The following is a 22,824-nucleotide window of genomic DNA, read 5'->3' as shown; positions in this document are numbered from 1 at the left end:
ATCTGCTTTCAGCATTAGGAGAATGTTTTCAGATAACCAACTTCCCTGGTATTATTCCACCCAATATTTAAATCCAAAATTTTCACCTAATATTTAAGGCTTTGCTTCCAGTTTTGGCCTTATTGGTATAGCATGATTTGTATAAGGCATTTTTATCCTAGAGTTGGTATTGTCATAAAAAATGCAAAACATAAATATCAAAGCTAAAGTTGATATGTAAACTAAAATATAAATCAGTAACAATTGTTATGTGTGCCTGCCTTGATTCCAAGATCTTGCGTTATTTTCTTTCTTTCTTTTCTTTTTTTTTTTTTTTTGCTTTTTGGGTCACACCCAGTGATGCACAGGGGTTACTCCTGGCTATGCACACAGAAATTACCCCTGGTGGTGCTCAGGGGACCATATGGGATGCTGGGATTTGAACCTGGGTTAACTGCGTGCAAGGCAAATGCCCTACCCGCTGTGCTATTGCTCCAGCCCCATCTTGGATTATTTTCATGAAGTCACATGTCTCTGAAAGTAAAGTAGTCTAGAAGTTATGTCTTGTTTTTTTTTCTTTAGTCTGATAGGTAAGTGCTTACAGTATCAGCCTATACAGACTGAGAAGCCTTTGCCCAGCAGTTTGATTTCTTCCCCCCACTCAAGATTTGATATGTGATCTGTAACACGTCCCCAGGACTGTAGATAAATGGATGGGGGAAAACACGCAGAAGCTACTTGAAAAGATGAATTACTAACACATTAAATCTTGTAGTTACATAAAAGTTGATGGCATGTAGGATGCTCTATAGAGAAATAACACAATGCAACTCTGTGTGTGTAAGTGACACCTCGGACCAAGAGCCTGTAGTAGGCAGGAGAAGTTATTACATTTTAGAGACCTGAATGAATGCTATGAAGCATGTTATTATCACTAAACCCCAAAGATAAGAATTTAGAGTCTTCAAAGTTTGAATCATGTTTTTTTGCAGTTCTGTTAGATGTTATAAAGGTATTGATTACTATGTTTATGAAGGAATTGTTTATTATTAATTAATCTAGATGATCACATAGGCTTACATTTGGAAAAACTTGATCCCTTCTAAAGATTTTAGCCCAAGACCAGTAAAATCAGCATAAGAAGTGCAAGAACTTGAAGTAAATGAGATTTCCAAGTAAATAAACCCTAATCTCACATAAAATAACATATTAATTCTACCATTTTTGTGGTCTGGTAGAACTCAGGTCCTGTTCCCGAGCCTGCCCCACACCCCTCTTTGTAGGGGGCACATGTCAGTGGAGGAGGGGTAGGTGCAAGACTCAAGGGGCAGAGCACGTGTCTTGCATTTGTTGAGACTCTGACTTGGTGCCCAGATGAAGGTTCTGGTCCCCGAGCTCTCCAGGGATAACAATAACACATATGAGCGGCAAACTGCGGCAAATGCTGAGGTGAGGAAATGACTCACCCCTTTGTAAAAACCAGGAAAGTACTTGTTCCTCATGTCTTTCTCCATTAAAGGTTGTAACCCTGCTCAGAACAGAATTAGTCCATCAATCTAATTACAGTTGGTTGGAACAAAGGCCATTTTGATTAGAAAAAATTTCATTTAAGCTTGGTGTCTTCTTGGTATTGGTCAGAAAGAAGTTTCCAGTTCAGCTGATGTGTGTGGTTTTGCACTTGGCCACTCCAAAGGTCTTTGCTGCCATTTGTTTTAGTGGTGGGTACTCGGGTGATAACCATGTTTGGTCAGTTTCGGTGGACAAGCAATTGCACTGGAATATAACAATTTTGACATCCCGCAGCTATTTCTGTACTGAGTAGAACAATTCTTTTACATCACTAGCTAATTTCTATGGTATTTATTTCCCACTGACTAAATTTAAAAATAGTAAAAGTAGTAAACACTTATTTAAAAAAATTGTTTTTCCTTCTGCTTGAAATAATGAACTACATTGAATTAAACAGTTTTAACATTTTTAGACATTAATGCAGGATGTGTCAGACTCTATATCTGTTTTTAGTGACTAGGGGATATTGGAGAGGATATGTTTAAATTTCTCTGCTTTGAGATAAATATGAGTTTAAACTTATAATTCCCTTGTTCAGGTTTTTAAAACATGAGCATGGACATGGAGAGGTTTTTTTTTGTGTTTGTGTTTTTGTTATTTATATATTCATTTTATTCTTGTTTCGAGTTTTAGAAGCAAGAGCAGCATCTGGTTAATATATGCTGAAACAAATCAAACAAGCAGGGAATAAGCTATAAGCAGGAGATTACCCTTACCCATGCTTCAGTTAAATACACAAACAACAAAATAATTTCAGCCTGTGTCTCCTTCACCCTGTTCTGGTTTGAACCACAGCTATGACCCGAAGGCTGTTTGGTGCATGGGCTAGATTGCAGGGGCACTCAAGTGGCAATAAGATTTTAGATTCTCAGAATAAATGTTGTTTAGATTTTATTTCCAGGATTCAATTTGATTTAAAAGACACAAAGAACCCAAGAAGAAACAAAAGACAGTATCTGTCAAGGTTCTCAGTCTTTATGATTCCAAAGTCTGTTAGATGAGAAGCATCTGAGCTTCTGGCTGTGTCCATTCCTCCTTGGTACAGATGAGCATAATAGCTCTTAAAAATTGCAGCATCAGTTGAGATTCAGTCAGGGCATCTGTCGGTACCAAGAGAGCACATTGGGGCCAGCGTTCAAAAATGGGTAATTAGAAATTGGCGCTCTGGGCTGTGCTGCGATCCCAGCCAGACTCATCGTGCCCTTGCAGGTGGTCCACGGGGACATGGTCCATGAAGGCTCTGTTGTGGGTCTATTTATGTCTCTCTGCTAGACAATAACCCCGCAGCCGTGGCCACTGGGACCTTGCCAGACTTGAATCCAAAGAATCCAAAACAAAGCTCAGAGCTGATTACCACCAGGCTCATTTCCAAGGGACTCACAGCAATGCTGCATTCGCACAGTGCCCAGTGCCCCAGTTGGGGCTGGCCTTGTTGCTTGTGTCTGGTATGGGTTTGTGGCATTACAATAGGTTGTGCGTGTTTCTTCCTGAAGGCCAGAAGCCAGTATTCAGTAGAGGCTAATAACTCTGCTCACCCAGCCCCCTCAAATAGAGGCTTGCTAGTCACATATTCGAGACTGGGGGGCTTTGCCTGTGGGGGGGAGTGGTGAAAGAGATCCCTGTGGCCAGTGCTTAACAACAGAAGTACTCCTTTATTCTTGCATTCCATTTTATAGAGGACTCTCTAAAGCATTGCTTCATTTGATGCTTCGGAACTACTTTGTAGTGTAGGAGAGGTTTTTACTAGTATCCCATTTCCAGTTGAAGGGAGAGAAATTAGAGGAGTTATGTTTTCTTTATTTCTTTCATCTTTTTTGTTGGGGGTGGTGGTGGCACTTTTTGGGTCACACCCAGTGATGCTCAGGGTTGCTCCTGCCTCTGCACTCAGGAATGACTCCTGGACATGCTCAGGGAACCACATGGGATGCCGAGGATTGAACTGGGGCCCACCGAATGCAAGGCAAATGCCCTACCTGCTGTACTATCGCTGTCATCAAGAGGAGTTAAGTTTTCACAAAAGATTATGCAACCAATTAGAAGAAGATCTGGAAATGATTGTAGACTTTGCTGTCTTTCCACTAGCATCAATTTGCTATGTAATCATTGCAGGTTGGAGTTGATGCGGTGGTGGTTGGATGGTAGCATTTATGACTCTGCCCAATAATACACTTAATACCGCAACATTCAGCAGACCTCTCTTTGTGACTGCAGCTGCCACATCCCTTCCATTCTACCGTATTGCGTTCCCGCCATGCAGCACATGAGAATTGTAGACAAGTGTTTTCAGAGAACCCACCAGGGTTTGAGGAAGGCTTAGGGAGAAGATACAATTTCAGCGATTTTTGCCTTTCCTGTTGAAAATAGAATCTCAGTTATAATTAGCTCTTAGACTTGTTTCATAGGATTTTATATTCTCTTATAAGTTTATATTCGTTTATATTCTTCTCATGGGAGAGCCTGGCAAGCTCCACATATGCCAAAACCAGTAACAATGATGGGTCTCATTCCTCTGACCCTGAAAGAGCCTCCAATGCAGCATTGTTGGGAAGGATGAGTAAAGAGAGGCTGCTAAAATCTCAGGGCTAGGACGAATGGAGACGTTACTGAGACCGCTCCAGAAAATCGATAATCAACTGGACCATGATGATGATAATGATGATGATGGTGATGGGGGTAGGGTTTGGGGGGTAGGGTAGGTTTTTAAAGTATAGATAGAATGAAGCTTGTGTTTGATCATGTTGTGGCAGCAAGAACTTTCTTGTCAGCTAATAAGAGTGTCCATCTCATGCCTAGAGAGTTCAAAGATCTATAACCGATTTGTAGAGAGTCAGAAGCATTAGACAATGTTCCAGAATCTTCTAAGCCCCAAAGGCCCTATAATTTCATCACAAAGAGAACATATGCAAATAAAGTAGCCAACACCATAAAGCAGGGGATTGAAAGAGAAGATGAGACTGGGGAGGTTGTGAATGTCCCTGAATACTGATATGAATAGTTTGTTCCTTAATTTTAAGAAGTAGTTCTGGGAGAATTTTCAGTTGCAGATGGTTGTTGAAAATTTAGCACTTACCGTGGTGACAGTGCCCGGGGCAGAATAAAGAATACGGGGGAAACAGATGATCATTGGAAAAGCAAATTAGAAAAGAGGCAACTATTCTGACGTCCTTAGAGCAGGGGTCGGGGGTGGTGGGGAAGGCAGCCCTCAGCCTGGGTCAGCCTCACCACTGTCCAGCATCAGCTCACCTACTCTTGGCTCTTAGCTTCTTCCTCGCACAGAAATGTTGCAAATTGTTTCCATTCCAAATAAGCAATTTTTTTTATCTCTCTGAGAAAAACAATTTTTTGAAATGTCCAATCCATCAGTTGTGACTTAAGAAATGATGGAAAAATTCCAGGAGATTTTTAGTGCCAATTCAAGGGTTTCTAATGACAATTCACTGTCAAAGTAGACAGTATCAGGTATGGAGCAGCGGCATGCTTGGTACCATCTGGTTTGACCTGGAGTCATTGCGTGGCCTTGCTAGGAGCTGTGTCCCTGCCCTGTGGCCTTTGCACTTTGTGTTTTCTCTATCAGTTGTTTCTACCACACAGGTTCTGGCCACTGCACCAGTAAACATATGGACGTCAGATCTGACCTGAACATCAGTGTGTGATGAGGGTGGACTAGTATGTTAAAGGTCTAAGATTAGCTGAGTATTGATTTCTGAGTATTCACAGGACGGTGTTACTCACAGCTGTGATTTATTTATTTATTTATTTATTTAATTTATTTTTTAATGAATCACTGTGAGGTACAGTTACAGACTTACAAACTTTGTGCTTATGTTTCAATCATACAATGATCGAGTGCCCACTAGTACCCATTCTCCATCACCAATGTTCCAGTATCCCTTCCACCACCCCCAATAGCTATGATTTATTACCATAAAAGAATGCAAGCAAAATCAGCAACGGGCAGGCTGGGGAGGGCCATGAACAGAGGAGGATGAGGCGATCTTCCAAGAGACCTTTCTCTGTGGAGGTACACGGAGCTCCTCCAATACAGTGACAAAAACACATGTGCAATGCCAGGTACTGCTTACATTAAGGATCCAAGGATTTTAATCGGTGAGGGATTTTCTGGACCCCGAAGTACCTTCTGCATAGCCCTCCCCCAAACCCCCAACTCTCAGAAAGCAAGCAAAAGCTCGGCGTCAGCTGTGTTGGTTGTACACGCTGTTTAGGCTCAGTGAGCCATTCTCGAAGGTTCTGGGAATTAAAATTCAGAAACCAGAGTTCCCAGATCTCAGTCACGGGTGAGTCTTGCAAGTTTTTCATCCTGAGGAGCGCAGAATCAATCTCCCACACGTTGAGACAGGTTATACTCACGCTTAAGTGTGCTGAGAAAGGAGCGTCGATGAAGACAGTTTCCCACAGTCCCGGAGTGTCTGCCGTGAAGCAGTGATTGTGTTTCTGCAAGTGAAATCTGAGGTTGAGGCAAAGAAGTGGGTTGAAGGAGGAGCCCAGAGGAGAGGGCTGAAGGTGATGCCGGCCTTCTCTCCATGGGCAGGTGAGGGGGAGGTGGCAGGGGAAGTGGTGTGTTTTAGAAAATGGGAAGAGGGATGTATAAGAAGGAGGAAGAGTAAGCAACACATGAAGCTAAGAAAATGGTATTGAAAGTGTTGAAGATAGGGATTATGGGGACTGCCAAAATGCTAATGAATTTGCACTTCATTAGAATTTACACTTCTCTTAAGAATGTGTAAACATGGGGCCCGAGACAGAATACAGTGGGTAGGACGCTTGCCTTACAAGCTGCCAACTGGGTTCCATCCCCAGCACCTTATATGTCCCTCAGACTCCTTCAGAATGATACCTGAGATGAGAGCTTAGAGTAAGCCCTGAGCAATGCTGGGTGTAGCTCCAAAACAGAAACAAATAAAAGGAATGTGTAAATAGGGCCATATACTGGGGAAAATCTCACTGCATCACTGTATCACTGTCATCCTGTTGCTCATCGATTTGCTCGAGCAGGCACCAGTAACGTCTCCATGTGAGACTTGGTACTGTTTTTGTCATATCAAATACACCACGGGTAGCTTGCCGGGCTCTCCGAGAGGGGTGGAGGAATCGAACCCAGGTCAGCTGCATGCAAGGCAAATGCCTTACCCGCTGTGCTATAGCTCTATCTCCCAGGGAAAATATAATATATATATATTTGTCCTATATATATGTATATTTTCCCCTAAAAAGTTATCTGTATACATTAAACAGAATTTATTAGTCATTAGTTTACATAGCCTTTCCAGATCACATCTTTCTATTCTTTTGATCAGTTTCCAAAAAGTCTTGTTCTAAGTTTTTTCAATCATTGCTCTTATTCTAGTTTGTTTGCTTATGGTCAGAAAGAAATTGAAGAGCTCTGGGGAGACTCTAAAGCAAGTCTTTGAGCCTTCCTGCACAACACTCTCTCCTAATTATTGAGGGACACCAGCCTCCAGAAAGCACCTCCTCTTTCTTGATGGAAATGTAATTTTATTTATTCATTTAAGAGGATAGTGTTTGCCGCACATTAATCTCATTGCTGCTGATTGGTGAAGAGTAAATATTGAAAGTGGCTTGTTTTGTTTTTCCACACCCCCAGGGGTTGATGAAAGTGCTTGTATCTCATCTTGTATGCTTGGTCTTTTTCCCAGAACCCTGGCTTTTTTAGGCTTTAATTCTCTTAAGTTTAATTTTTCTTGTTGTGGGTTCTCAGAGGTTACAGTCGTATAAAGTTTCCAAGCTAGATGACCATCATTATGTAGTACCATGTGGACCACTAATGGCTGATTCTCTTGTAAATAAAAAACATATTACAGCTACATTGATTTGGAGAACCAGAGTTTGTGGGGAGCTGATTTTAAGGAGCTCCTGGTGCAGCAAATGGGTAGTTCATGGTGTAGCTTCGCACACTCACACATGGCTCAGGAACTGGAAACTCTTAGAGGTGGAGGAAGTAGAGCCCCACATGGCATATGCCATCCCTGTCATCCTGAGTGTGGGGTGGGGGTGGGGGGTCCTCCTTCACTTCACTAAACTCCAGGAGGGCAAAGGCACACTGTGTTTGAAGTGGTTTTAACTTCTTTGTCTATTGTCCTAATATTCCAGGGCTTTCAGCAGAAATTCTCCTTTCACAGTAAAGAGATTGTGGCTATCAGCTGCTCCTGGTGCAAGCAGGCGGTAAGTTTGGAGGGGAAGGGGAGGGGAATAAAACAGCGGCGCTCGCATTTTATCAAAATAGACTCATGACATCGCTCGAGTTCCCGTCTATGATTGGAAGGTTTTCCTAATTTAACCTATTGCTTCTCTCATATAGGAGCACTGGAGGAAGGAAGACCAAAACGATAGAACAATAGCATATGCCACAAATTGGGACAAGTGGTAGAGATAAATTAGCCCCTTTATTTACAACATTGAAGTCTGATGTCAGAGAATGCGAGAACTTCCCCTGGTTCTAGCCCTGGGTATCTCATTAGAAGGGACCGACTGACTGTTTTCTTGTTGCACTGTATTGTGAAGAGCTCCGATGGCAGGAAGTTGCAGCGTTAGGAACAAATCAAAGGGCACTGTTAGATAATCCCCCCCCCCCCACCAAGGAGGTCTAGGTATCTTGGTTCCTCTGTTTTGAGTGTGGGCAACTTTTGACGGGCTGAGTTAACAAGAGGGGACTGTTTCTTTGATATATCTTTCAAATTGGATATTATTGTAGTTATCATTGAAATACAGTGGTGCTTTATATTTGAATGCATATATTGGGGTCCAATGATAATATACCCCATTTGCCTTTCCATTCATACATGTTTTTTAAATCTTGTAACACCTCTATCTTATCAAAATGCTAACATTTTCTTGCTTGTTTGCCTGAGAACCTTTTCTTTCCTCTACCAGACCATGTATACTCATGATTGGCAAACTACAGCCTAGAGTCCAAAGATGTTGACTATTTTTTACTGTCTTGGGGCCACACTCAGTGGTACTCATGGCTTACTGTACTCCTGCTTCTGCACTCAGGATTCACTGTAGGCAGGACTTGGAGGATCATAGGTAGTGCTGGGGATTGAACCTGGGTTGACCACATGCAAAGCAAGCACCCTACCCTCTGTAGTGTCACTCACTCTGGCCCATGATGGGTATTTCTTTTCTTTTCTTTTTTCATCAGTTCACTTTTTATTTTTATTTTTAATTTTTTTAAATTGAATCACTGTGAGATAGACCCTTACAAAGCTGTTCATGATTAGGTTTCAATCATAGTGTTCCAACACCCATCCCTCCACCAGTGCACATTTCCCAGCACTAACCAGTGTCCCAAATTTCCCTCCCATCACCTCCAACCCACCCCCAGTCTGTCTCTATAGCAGGCACTTTCTCCCTCCCTCCCTCCCTCCCTCCCTCCCTCCCTCCCTCCCTCCCTCCCTCCCCCTCTCTCCCCCTCCCCCCCCTCTCTCTCCATTGTGGTTTACAGTACAATACTGAGAGGTTATCATGTATATCCCTTTACCCACTTTTAATACTACGATGGGTATTTCTGCAAATAATATTTTATCGGAACACAGTTTTATCTGTTCATTCATGTAATATCTGTGCAGTTTTCCCTTGCATATATGACTCATTTCATGCTATAATAGGCAATATTAGGAGTTTCAACAGAGACTAAAGGATTTATTCTTGAGGACTTTATGAAGAAAGTTTTTGGACCCCTGCTCTAATTTTTCAATCCATCTACCCTTTTGAGTGATTGTATAAACTATGATTTTTTTTTTTAAACAATGACTATAGTTTTGAGCTAGGGGTGGTCAGAAGTCTTCAGTCTCTTGTTCACATCCAATTTCTCTATCTAAGGCCCATTGGTGAAAGCAGATGCTTTAGTTGAAACAGATGACACTGACGTCTTGGAGAGTCAAAATTATTTGAAGACAGATAATTTCATTAGGTTTAGCCTCTCTGTTGCTTCCCTACGTCCCCCACCTGTCAGTAGAATCTGCTGTCCCCAAGTCAGGATGCACTGGTGCAGAAAGCTCAGTGCTAGTTAATCTCCTGCTTCATTTTTTTTTCCTATATGGTGCAGCAGAATAGGGAAATTTAGGTTTGAGAACTGGGTTTCCTGGATCCAAGTTCTGATGCGCCACCCCTTATTGATGGTGTCATTTGAGACATATCTGCTATTTCTCTTGACTACTCCGGGTAATTTGAGAGACTTAGAGGCTGAGATCCCTCCTGTTTAAAAAATACAAGAGCCATAGAGTTGAAGATTTCTTGAAATTGCTGATTTAAAAAAATTAGCTTTTAAAGAAGATATTCAAGTAGCATTTCTCATGTGCCAAATTTCTTACAGATCACAGATAGCACATGGCAGGGAAATTATTATTCATTGATGTTTTATGCTTCATTAGTAACTAGCCACTATTTCATGTCAGATCTTGAAGATATGTGGAAAGTGAAGACAGAAATGCTCTGATCTGATCTAATTGGGTGACCAGTTTTCCTGGACAGTCCTAATTTATGCCTGTTGTTTCAACATAATTAGTATCAGTGTACTTTTTCACTCTTAAAATTGCTCCAGTTAAGATGATAAATTAGGTGCAGACATACATATAATCCAAGTAGAAACAGTTGTTAAATTTCCTTAAATCACTATGATTAAGTTGTTAAGACCCATAATTACTGTAAAATGTGGGTTTTGTTTATCAGAAAACAAATGTCATCAGACATCATTATCCCTTTCTTTCATTTTTTCTTTCTTTTTTTATTGAATCACAGTGAGAGACACAGTTACAAAGTTGTCCATGATTGGGTTTCAGTTATATAATTGTTCCAACACCTTTCCCTTCACCAGTGTACATTTCCCACCACCAGTGTCCCCAGTTTCCCTCGCCATTATCCCTTTAAAGCCTCACAAAGATGACGGGAAATGTGATTGACCTGTCTGCCACAGTTTAGGCAGAGTGAAGCCCCTACTACTACTGAGGTATAGTTAAAATTATTAGCCTGCCTTTACTCCCTTCCTTCCAAAACCAAGGAACATTTTAGACTTGCCAAATATAATAAAATTATATTTTTCAGTGGTCCTAGATAAGCCCAGTAGATGCGATCTCTTTTCCTTCCATTGTTGGGGTTTTGGGCCATACCCAATGGTGCTCAGGGCATACTCCTGGCTCTGCACTCATGGATCTCTCCTGGTGGGGCTCAAGGGACCATACACGGTGCTGAGAACCTTACCTAGGTTGGCTGTGTGCAAGGCAAGAGCCTTACCCACTGTACTACCTCTCCAAGCACTGCAATTTTATTTTTTGTACTTTGTTATCTCTTGGATTGACAACCTTCGAGAACATACCTCTGACTTCACACCTTCTACTTAAGTAGAAGGGCTACCTCAAGAGGATTTATACCTACAGAATTAAAAAAAAAATAGAGGCAGATTATATGTACTGCTTTTCCTCAGTTTCTTTTTCAACATTATCCAAGATCAGCTGTGACCAGCACAAATCAGGTGAAACAAAAATCACATACAAGGTTCAGATGAATAGGAACTTCCCAGGCCCTCCATCCTTCTGTAGAAATCCGATTAAACGATTACAAAGTCTCAGTGTGCTTGTTCCACCAGACTGACTTTGGGTTCTCAGTGACCTTCCTTTTGGGTAGTGAAATGAATTTGAAAACGGGTATCTATGCTTACCTGTGTCCTAAGTGTGCGTGTGTGAGCTCTACGTGCGCATGTTCATGCATGAGCGTGCATGTGTGTCCCCGTGGTCCCGGGTGTGCATGCGTGCATCCGTGGGGGGGCATGTCTCGGTCCCTGCTCTCTGCAGCCCTGCCCCCCCAGCTCAGACTTGTCCCTTGACCCGTCTCTCTCTTCAGTTTCACAATAAGGTGACCTGCTTCATGCTGCATCACATCGAGGAACCCTGCTCCCTGGGGGCTCACGCGGCTGTCATCGTCCCGCCCACTTGGATCATTAAGGTGAAGAAACCTCAGGTAACCGCTGGGCCCCTGTTGCTGTGGGGCCAGAGCAGAGAACAAGTAGCTGCTGCTGCTTCTCGCTTCCCTCCCCCACTAGTCCTTGGGGTCCGTGCACCTGTCCCTCTGGTCCCATGCCTAGTTTCCCCATTCCATCCCGGAGCCCCTCCGTTCCCCGCTGCTGGGCTCTCTCATGGAACCAGCCTCCACTTCCGAAAGACATCCAGAGTGTCGCGGCAGGACTGTCTCTCGCCCGCTGTCCTCTGATAAATGATATTCTCTTTGCCGGGACCTTCCCCAAGATTCAGTACTAGTGGCGGGTATGCAGGATTCCTGGTCAACTCCCTTCTCTTTGGGACAACTCTGGACAGCGACTCTAAATTTTTAATTTTAATTTTTTCCTTATTTTTTTAAATTTTATTGAATCACTGTGAGAGAGTTACAAGCTTTCATGTTTGGGTTACAATCTCACAATGATCAAACACCCATCCCTCCACCAGTGCACATTCCCCACCACCAATATCCCGGATATACCCCCTCTTTCCCACCCTCCCCCTGCCTCCATGGCAGACAATATTCCCCATACTCTCTCTCTACTTTTGGACATTATGGCTTGCAACACAGACACTGAGAGGTCATCATGTTTGGTCCATTATCTACTTTCGGCATGCATCTCCCATCCCAACTGGTTCCTCCAGCCATCATTTTCTTAGTGATCCCTTTCCTATTCCATCTGCCTTCTCCCCTCTGCTCATGAAGCAGGCTTCCAGCTATGGGGCAATCCTCCTGGCCCTTGTATCTACTGGACAACGACTCTAAGTGCAGACTGTGCCAGTTTCAGTATAGGTGGGGAGGGACGACCGGCTGCCTGAAGGGTCCACCGCGGGCCACCACCTACCCAAATGCACAGGACCTGCTATGGGAGCGGTGGTCTCTTCTCCAGGCAATGCGGTCAGTGTTTTCCTCTTAGTGTCCCATCTCAGACTGCCTCCAGTTCTGGTTGTACGTCCTGTCATAGAGCACCCCTGTGAAAAGAGTCTAGATTCTAGTGGTTTTCATGAAAGTTACAATCTCTGATAGAAAAAGCTCTGCCTTTGTACTGTTCATCTTAAGACAGCGCCACGTTAGGGAACCTTGCTTTTAATGCCATGTGAAGACTTTACCTAGGCTACAAGTTCCTTTCAGAGCTGAACTGGACCTACCAGCTTTAAAAGATGTGGTATTCCTCCTGCAGATGGTCTCCAGAGTCGTTGTGTAAAGTATCCTCGTTGACGCCATTTTATTTAAACACTGATGCATCAGGGTCACTGTTTGGCCTTGTTTGTTTAATACAAAGTTTTGCCTCTGTTAGTGAACAACATTTTGGAACAACCTGATTAAGTTTTGAATCATGTTACTCCTTAGGGACTCATTAACAGAAACAAATGCAACATCTGCAGACGTGAAAATGGAGAGTCTTTAAATTCATGACTAGCCGAGATGACTTAGCCTGTGTAGACTGTATTTAATTTTCTCTATGTACTGTATCTGTAGACAGTATAGCCTGCTTCTAAATTTTATTAAACTGGTTTTTAATGTGACGCTTTTGAAACTGTTTAACATTTTTTCTTCCTTGCGTGCATATTTCCCCTGAAATTCAGTAATAATGAGCTTTATTTTAAAGATCCACTCAGTGAAATCAACACCAACCTCAGTGGTACCAAGAAGACTTCTAGACATTGTGATTCAATATTTGATCTTTGCTCCGAAGGACTGTGCAGGGGAGATCAGGGAGAGCACCACGGAGGAGGTGGCCTTGGTTCTGCCTTTGAACAATAGTAAGAATTAGCTCAGTGGAGAGGAGAGGAGCTAACAAGCAGGAGGATGGTCTTGCAAGGCACTGGGTGTGACCTGATTTTTCTGGGACTGTGGACTAGTTTGATGTGGTTAGCCTGGGGGTGGGCATGTAGGAGGCGAATGTCAGGTTGCTGAAACCTGACCAGGGCGCAGAAGGGGGCTTTTGATAGATGTGCCTTTTATCCTTCTAGCAAAGAAGTAGTAAAGTGAAAATGGTGTTTTCCAAGGGAGTAACTAACAAGAGTCTACAGGAAGACCTAATCCCGTGTAGACTTTGGAATACTGGAGGCCAAGGAAACCACTTGGAAGAGCCATTGCCAAGTTCACTTTTTTTTTTTTAGTTAAGCTGAGGTTATTTTTAAAAAAAATTTTTTTATTAATTTGTGAGTCACCATGAGGGTACAGTAACAGATTTACACATTTTCATACTTGTATTTCCCTCATACAATGTTCGAGCACGCCTTCCTCTACCAGTGTCCATTCTCCACCACCAGTGAACCCAGTATCCCTCCCACCTCCCAATCTCATCCCCACTCCCCTTCCTCACCCCGCCTCTGTGGCAGGGCATTCCCTTTTGTTCTCTTTCTCTCTCCTTTTGGGTGTTGTGGTCCGCAATAGGGGTATTGAATGGCCATCGTGTTTAATCTATAGTCTACTTTCAGTATGCATCTCCCCTCCTGATCTGGTCCTCCAACCAGAGCTTACTTGATGTTCCCTTCTCTATCTGAACTGCCTTTTCCCCCAGCATGTGAGGCCAGCTTCCGAGCCATGGAGCCAACCTCCTGGTACTTATTTCTACCATTCTTGGGTGTTAGTCTCCTACTCTGTTACTTTATATTCCACAGATGAGCGCAATCTTTCTATGTCTGTCCCTCTCTTTCTGACTCATTTCGCTTAGCATGATACTTTCCATATTGATCCACTTATATGCAAAATTCATGACTTCATCTTTTCTAACAGCTTCATAGTATTCCATTGTGTAGATGCACCAAAGTTTCTTTAACCAGTCATCTGTTCTAGGGCACTTGGGTTTTTCCCAGGTTCTGGCTATTGTAAACAGTGCTGTGATGAACATATACGTGCAAATGTCACTTTGACTATACTTTTTTGCTTCTCCGGGATAGATTCCCAGAGTGGTATTGCTGGGTCAAATGGGAGCTCAATTTCTAATTTTTTGAGAAGCATCCATATTGTTTTCCAGAAGGACTGAACAAGTAGGCATTCCCACCAACAGTGTAGAAGGGTCCCTTTCTCCCCACACCCCCTCCATCAGCGGTTGCTTTTGTTCTTTTGGATGTGTGCCATTCTCTGTGGTGTGAGGTGGTATCTCATAGTTGTTTTGATCTGCATCTCCCTGATGATTAGTGATGCAGAGCATTTTTTTCATGTGCCTTTTGGCCATTCGTATCTCTTCTTTGGAAAAGTTTCTGTTCATTTCTTTGCCCCATTTTCTGATGGGGTTGGATGTTTTCTTCTTGTAGAGTTCAACAAGTGCTTTATATACCCTTGATATCCACCCCTTATAGGAGGGGTATTGGGTGAATATCCTTTCCCATTCTGTAGATTGTCTTTGTATTCTGGTCACTGTATCTTTTGCGGTCATTGCCAAGTTCGCTTTAAGGGAACTTTTCATCATGGAAATTTTCACACCAGCGAAAATAGTGGGATTGTGATGAATTTTTCTCTGGCCATGTATTTTTCTGTTCTTCTTGTTCATTCTGTGTCTCAACACACCATTTATTCATTTTTTTCTCTTGATGACATTTTTTCATCTTGGACATTGGCTTGAGCTGCAGGAAAGGAGGGGAGGCCTCGCTGTGGCCTTTCCCTGTGTCCCCCACCCAGGCATGGACCCTCCCTTGATCTGGAGGTGCACAGTGGGGTCACATACCCCCAGGACCGGGGAGCAGGCGATTTCCCTCCAGCCTAGGGGTTTGGAGGGCTGCACCTTGCCTTTGTGTCTCCATGCTCTTTGGCGTTTGCCCCATGACACGGCTGTCTCAGGGTGTGATTCTCAGAACACCTGCTGTTAAGATGCTCTGTTTTGTCATGCGCATGCTCCTGGCCTGGCCGCTGATTGGCTCAGTCCACCTGGGCCTGCCCGCTCCCTCTCCAGGGCTGATGGCCCACAGGGCAACTTTCTTTCCCCAGGTCCATTTTCCTCTGGGTCCCCTCCCATCTCCTCTCTCTCCCTGGAAGTCTATTTTCCTTTGGCTGGAGCACTGTAATGCAAGTCTCCATGTATTTTTAAGTCTGTAACTATTTCATGCTTCTTCTCTAAAAAATTGCATTAAAAATAACCATATACCATTACTTTATCCATCAAATTTAATAATTCTCGGTATTTATTTGCCTCGATGTTTATTCCAGCTCCCAAGTCCACCACTACCTGTTTGTGAGTGTATCCCTAAGTCTCTTTTATTTATTTTTGTTTTGGGGCTACTCCTGGTGATGCTCAGGGTTTATGCCAGGATCTATGCTCAGGAATCACTCCTTGCAGTGCTCAGTGGACCCTTTGGGGTACCAGGGATCTGCCACATACCAGGCAAGGACTTTACCCACTGTCCTATCCCTCTACTCTCCTTGAAACCTCTAATTTTATGTTCAGTTTATTCATGGAATAAATTGGACCACTTTTCTCATGGAATTTCCCCTATTTTTATTTAACTCATTGTATTCTTACTGTGTTTTAAAATGTTTTTTCATGAGGCTCGTATGCCTTACAAAATAATAATTTAAATTCAAGTTTAATTTCTTTGGTCAAAACACTATAGAGGTGGTATTTTATATGTTTGTTGTACACTTGATTTCAAGGAAGTATAAGTGACTGATATAATTTTAGTGATGTTAAGCTTTATCAGAGGGTCTCAGGAGTCATAATCCTAATCTATGATGAAGTCATACCATCTACCGTCCACCAATTATTTTATCCATTAAAGATCATGACATAAATCTGTTTTCTTATCAGCCAAAGAGTAACTTTCCAACTTTAACTTTTTTACTTTTCAGCAGTGATTTTTTTGTAAAGAGACTTTGCCATTACCAATGGCAAGCATGTGACAAATGATTGAGCATTGCTTTTACTAATATAAAATTTTTGAATAATAGTTGGTGTTTCAGCAATCTTTATTGGTAGCTAAAGTAGGGATGATTGTAGCAGTACTTGGGGAAGTATCACTGTAGCACTGTTGTCCCATTCTTCATCGATTTGCTCAAGTGGGCACCAGTAAGTCTCCATTGTAAGACGTACACACACAAAATGTCTCGAAACACATGTGCTTAACATAAGTATTATATATTACTAAATATTTCAATCTATCATATTTATTCATGTAACACAACATAAACTATGTGTGCAGTCCACTTTCTTCATTATTCCTGTGCATATTGTTCCATTTTTGAATGGTTAGAATCCCTTCCATGTGATTCATACCTGTTTTTCTTGAGCGATGAGATTTTGGGCAGCCACTTTGATTTTAGGAATAACCTTTTGTAATAGGATCCTCTGTGCATTTCTTGTTTAGGTCTGTGATCACTACTTCTCTATGGAGTCTGTTTTTTTTTTCTAAATGGGAAGTAGTACTTATACCAAGGCAAAATTTACAGTTTATAGTCTGGGTACAATAGTCCAAATTGTTTTTTTATCATGCAATTTGATGATAAATTATCTTTTTATCATCTTTTATCTTTTATCTTTAAAAAATTATCTTCTAAGATTAAGACCATTGTAATGAGAATAATGGGTGATATCAGTTGTTGAATGCTTCTGTTTTAGGAAAAATTTTAATATATAATATTCCATTTGAATTCAGAAATTTGGATTTTAAAAACCAAACTCATAGTGATATGCTAGACTGTCCCACTCTTTGACTATAGTAGACCTTGGTGAGTTGTCATTAGAAATGTTGGTAGTGCCTCTTCTAATGAGCTCTAAAGTTTACCAAGGAATCTAACCATTTAACTAAATTCTGTTTTAAAAGCTGACGTGTGGTGAGTTTGGGGGGGAAGAAAGTAGTGGCTTAGAGCTTTAGGGAGTGCTCTTGTAGTCAGTCTGCTGGATTCTTTTTTTTTTTTTTTTAATTTATTTATTTTTAATTAGAGAATCACCGTGAGGGTACAGTTACAGATTTATACACTTTTGTGCTTATACTTCCCTCATACAAAGTTTGGGAACCCATCCCTTCACCAGTGCCCATTCTCCACCACCCGTAAACCAGTGTCCCTCCCACCCTCCCCAATCCCATCTCCCCCCCACCCCACCCTGCCACTGTGGCAAGGCATTCCCTTCTGTTTTCTCTCTCTAATTAGCTGTTGTGGTTTGCAATAAAGGTGTTGAGTGGCCGCTGTGCTCAGTCTCTAGCCCTCATTCAGCCCGCAACTCCCTTCCCCCATATGGCCTTCGACTACAATGTAGTTGGTTATCGCTTCTCTGAGTTGACCTTTCCCCGGAACGTGAGGCCAGCCTCGAAGCCATGGAGTCAACCTCCTGGTACTTATTTCTACAGTTCTTGGGTGTTAGTCTCCCACTCTGTTATTCTATATACCATAGATGAGTGCAATCTTTCTATGTCTGTCTCTCTCTTTCTGACTCATTTCACTCAGCATGAAACTTTTCATGCCCATCCACTTAACTACAAAATTCTTGACCTCCTTTTTTCTAACAGCTGCATAGTATTCCATTGTATAGATGTACCAAAGTTTCCTCAACCAGTCATCCGTTCTGGGGCATTCGGGTTTTTTCCAGATTCTGGCTATTGTAAACAGTGCTGCGATGAACATACATGTGCAGATGTTGTTTCGATTGTACTTTTTTGCCTCTCTGGGATATATTCCCAGCAGTGGTATTGCTGGGTCAAATGGGAATTCAATATCTAATTTTTTGAGAGTCGTCCAAATTGTTTTCCAGAAGGGCTGAACCAGTCGGCATTCCCACCAGCAGTGAAGAAGGGTCCCTTTCTCCCCACATCCTCTCCAACAGCGGTTGCTTTTGTTCTTTTGGATGTGTAGTCTGCTGGATTCTTAACCTCGTTTTGCCATTTTAACTTGCATAATTTCTTAAATTAAACTCTTCAGTTTTTCATATGAAAAGTGTAATAGAGCTAGATCATAGTGCCTATTTCATAGATTTTAGTGAGAATTTCTGAGCTAAAAAGAAACAAAAAAGCACTTAAAACATCATGTGGCTTGTTGCAATCACTAAAATGCTCTCATTTTCCTTGTTTAAAAAAGTAAAAGGCATCAGATGAAGCTATACTGTGCAGATTAACATATGTACAGTTACATAAGGTCTGGGTCAGGAGTTATTGATCCATTGGGCTATCTGTATTACAAGGGATGGGAATGGAGGGATGTGAGATTTGTAGTGGGGAGGTTAGAAAGAAGATCTGTAGGGGCCACAGTCAGATGTCCAGTGTGGTCCCCGGTGAACCTTGAAATCCTGCTGTAATTGTATTACACGCTGGACTGGGATTGGTCAATGTGTCTTGCGGGGGAGAGTCAAAGCCTATTTATTTATTGACTAAAAGAAGAAAAGAAAATTGCAACATCACCCATATCCATGAATTAAAGGGATAGAATGTTCTCAATACGGAGAATTTTGATGCCAGAATTTATCAAAAGTGAAAACAAGGGATGGAGTTTATACAAGAATCAAGGCATTTGTCTTTCATGCACCCAAGCCTGGTTCGATGCCTGGTACTACATATGGTTCTCCAACACTCCCAGAAGTGATCTCTGGCCACAGAGCCAGGAGTAAACCCTGAACACTGTTGGGTATGACTAAACTTTCCCTGTCTTCAAAAAAGAAAAAAATAAATAGGGAAATCACAATGCTAAGTTCTCTAGACATTAAAAAAAAACACAGTAACACTGATTTAGAAAAAAATAAAATCTTGTGTTTCAGATCAGGTCATTTATAACCTTTAAAACTGATTTTTAGAGTTTGGAGCAGTCTGTTAGCCATGACCTAGAAGCAGAGAAATTAAAACATTGATTGAGTATATTGAGAAATGATCTAAAAGAAAATTTGGGAGGTAAATGAAAAACATTAGAGAAAATGTTTCCCAAAATTTTAGAATCTCTCTCACTTGTTCTACTCTATATAGAATATATACATCTCTATGATTTCTATGTTGTTCTAAGACACTGCATAAAAGATGACAAAGTCGATGATTCTGATTTATTTAAGGGAGCATTTATTTAATTAACCACATATAACAATGTTATGTGCAGTGGGAGGCTCCAGGATGAGTCAGATGTTCATGAGATGTCCAACAAAAGTAGGTCCTCCCAGAGTGACAGTGAGCAGACAGGGCTTTTGCCTTGCGTGCAGCCAACCTGGGTTCAATCTCCAGTGTCCCATATGTTCCCCGAGCACCGCCTGGAGTGATTCTGGACAGAACCAGGACTAACCCTGAGCATCTCTGGGTGTGACCCAACCCTCCTGTCCCCCCCACTCCCCACCAACCCCCCAACCCAAAATAAACCCCGAAGTAGGCCCTCTGTTGGGGAGACTGCACATTGCAATCTACATCATTGAAATGGGGGGATGTGGATTTAGGAAGAGGAATTTGGCCCCATGTAAATCCTTAAAGCTTGACCTTTTGCTGTCTGGAGGCTTTCATTTCTTGGTCAGTGTGCATCTTTTAGGAGAAAGGCACATAGGGGATCAGGGGAAGGGGCCAAATAGGTTGTTTGAAGAGCAACGATCAGTGAAGATCTCCACGTTTTAAGGGCAAGAAGGTTGTTTTTCTGTTTGTTCGTTTTCTGTTTTTAGTTTTCTAAAAAATAGAATCACAGTGAGATACACAGTTACAAAGTTGTTCACGATTGGGTCTCAGTCATATAACGTTCCATCCGCACTGTACATTTCCCACCCCAGTTTTCCTCCCCCCTGAGCCCCCTCACTGCCTCCCCCAGCCCCCGAGCCCCCACTCCCTTCACTGCCTCTATGGCCGGCACTTCCCCCCACCTCCCACTCTTGGGCATCATGGTTTGCAATACAGATACTGAAAGGTTATCAGTTATATCCCTTTACCAACGCTCAGTTTATGTCCAAAGTGATCATTTCCAGCTATTATTGTGATAGTGGTCCCTGGATGGGCTGGAATGATAGCACAGCGGCAGAGCATTTGCCTTGTACATGGCCAACCCGGGTTTGATTCCTCCACCCCTCTTGGAGAGTCTGGCAAGGTACCGAGAGTATCTCGCCTGCATGGCAGAGCCTGGCAAGCTACCCATGGCATATCTGATATGCCCAAAACAGTAACAACAAGTCTCACAATGGAGACGTTACTGGTGCCCACTTGAGCAAATCAACGAGCAACAGGATGACAGTGACAGTGACAGTGGTCCCTGGGCGAGAAGGTATTACTGAAGATGTAGAAACTTGATGGAAATGTAAAGCAAAATGGAATGGTTTTAGTATTGGAACTAAGTACACATTAAAAAATATATATCAATTGGTGCTTGGTCTTAAAGGATGGGGATATCCTTGTGAAAAAGGATGAAGAATGACGATACAAACTAAAGGAACATGCTGAGAATTATAGTTCTGCATTTAGATATCACATACTATGTCACTGTCACTGTCATCCTGTTGCTCATCAATTCGCTCGAATAGGCACCAGTAACGTCTCCACTGTGAGACTTGTTACTGTTTTTGGCATACCAAATACGCCATGGGTAGCTTGCCAGGCTCTGCCGTGCAGGCGAGATGCTCTCAGTAGCTTGCCAGACTCTCCGAGAGGGGCAGAGGAATGGAACCCGGGTCGGCCACGTGCAAGGCAAACGCCTTACCCTCTATGCTATCACTCCAGCCCATCACTTACTATGTATAATATTTAATTATATAATGTGGATTATCAACTAATTCAAGTATGTGATTTTGTATCTAAACAAATGACTCTACAGGGAAAGGAGTAGAGGGAATTTGAGTGCAGAATGTGAGAGAAGTGGGTACTAAAGAGGGACAACTGAGCCCCATCTGTTCTTCCCGTTAAAGACACTGGCTCTTTGTGGTTAATTACACTGTGAGCAACCGGGGAATGGAGAGCTGTGTGGGAAAGGGGAAGATGGATTTCTTAGGTGATTTGCTGGGTTCATCACCAAATTATTGGGAGAGACCTAGCCATTAAGAGATGATACCGAGCCAATTTTAACAAACGCTGAGTCAGGGGGCTGGAGTGATAGTACAGTGTGTAGGACCCTTGCCTTGCACTTAGCTCACCCTGGTTCTATCGCTGGCACCATACATGGTTCCTAGTCCTACTAGGAGCAATCCTTGAGAACAGAACCAGGAATAAGCCCTTAGCACCCCTGGATGTGTCCCCCGAACAAAGAAAGAGAGAAGGAAAGAGAAACTATAAGTCAAAAGGGAACAAATATTTCAGAATCAAGGCCAAATCCATAAATAAATTTAAGCCCAACATATCATTAAAGTTTCACATATCAGTGTTTTAGACTAAAAGTGATCATGATTAATAGTTTAAGTAGAGGACAGATTAGTGATGTTCAGATTCTAGCATAAGCTTTTGGGGCTGGCAGAGTAAGGTGTGCATTATATGAATATTTTTGTGAGATCATGTTTTGGAGAACTGAGGTGTGTACTTTCAAGAAATAACATAATGCTGTTTATAATGCTTTAAAACTTTCTTTCCTAATTAATAAAATAAACCTGGAGAAAACATGTATTTAGCATGTATACATTTTAAATACATTAAAATGGCTCATTTTAAAAAATGGTGTATGTTATTCTGTGCTGCTGACACATCCCAGTTTATTTTTACTATCTCCCAATTGATGGACATTTATATTGTTTTTAACATTCCAGTTGTAAATAGTGCTGGCGTTTAGTTCCTTTGTTGTCTTGTATGGTGTTTCTTCATACTAGTTCTTTCTGGTGACCGCTGTGATTGGATAATCTTAAAATGCAGGGAACACCTAAAGTATAGTGTTAATGGAAAATATTCACTCTCGAAATTGTCCAAGCCATTTCCTTTAGTCAATTCTATACGTTAATTTGCACTTTCTGTGATTTCATCAAATATACCTATTTGGAGCTGCTAAGAGCCTGTCCTGGACATTTGGAACAAGAGTTCTGTATTTTTCTGCTTACCTATCCTCAGGAAACCCCCCTGTCTCACAGTACAACTTGAGCAGGGCAGAATGAGAGGTTTCTTAGTAGATTGGGAACATGACTGCATCCTGTTATCCTCAGACTTTTCTTCAGTCTCTAATGGGAGAAGAGTGCATTTGGGATGATGGGGTGAACTAACTTCTCTTTAAATCTGTTATTATAACTAGCCCATTGTGATATCAACTGGCAGAAGTCCTTGAAGAGTCATAAGAGGTAGTTTAGTTTTATTTACAATTGAGTAATTTACCCAGCGATATATTTTAACAGCTCAGGAAGGAGTCGTAACCATAATAAAGACTTGTTGATAGGATTATTTTTGTGGCAAGGTA

The 22,824-nt window shown here is 42.0% G+C and overlaps 1 protein-coding gene across 11 annotated transcripts in view; it reads left to right on the top strand.

Annotated features, from left to right (window-relative positions):
- The window catches only part of DGKI (diacylglycerol kinase iota), a 482,969-nt gene that overhangs the window by 228,312 nt on the left and 231,833 nt on the right, over positions 1-22,824 (top strand). For 9 of the 11 annotated variants that reach the window (XM_055142753.1, XM_055142758.1, XM_055142729.1 and 6 more), the window contains 2 exons: positions 7,678-7,749; positions 11,425-11,541. In XM_055142753.1, coding sequence (XP_054998728.1) covers positions 7,678-7,749; positions 11,425-11,541 — 189 coding nt within the window. The remainder of the gene's footprint in view (positions 1-7,677; positions 7,750-11,424; positions 11,542-22,824) is intronic. The other 2 variants (XM_055142773.1, XM_055142767.1) reach the window with 1 other exon arrangement.

Source organism: Sorex araneus, chromosome 1, assembly GCF_027595985.1.
Source record: "Sorex araneus isolate mSorAra2 chromosome 1, mSorAra2.pri, whole genome shotgun sequence".
NCBI lineage: Eukaryota > Metazoa > Chordata > Mammalia > Eulipotyphla > Soricidae > Sorex > Sorex araneus.
The sequence above is the reverse complement of the archived record's forward strand: the minus strand, read 5'-3'. Positions and strand labels throughout refer to the sequence as shown.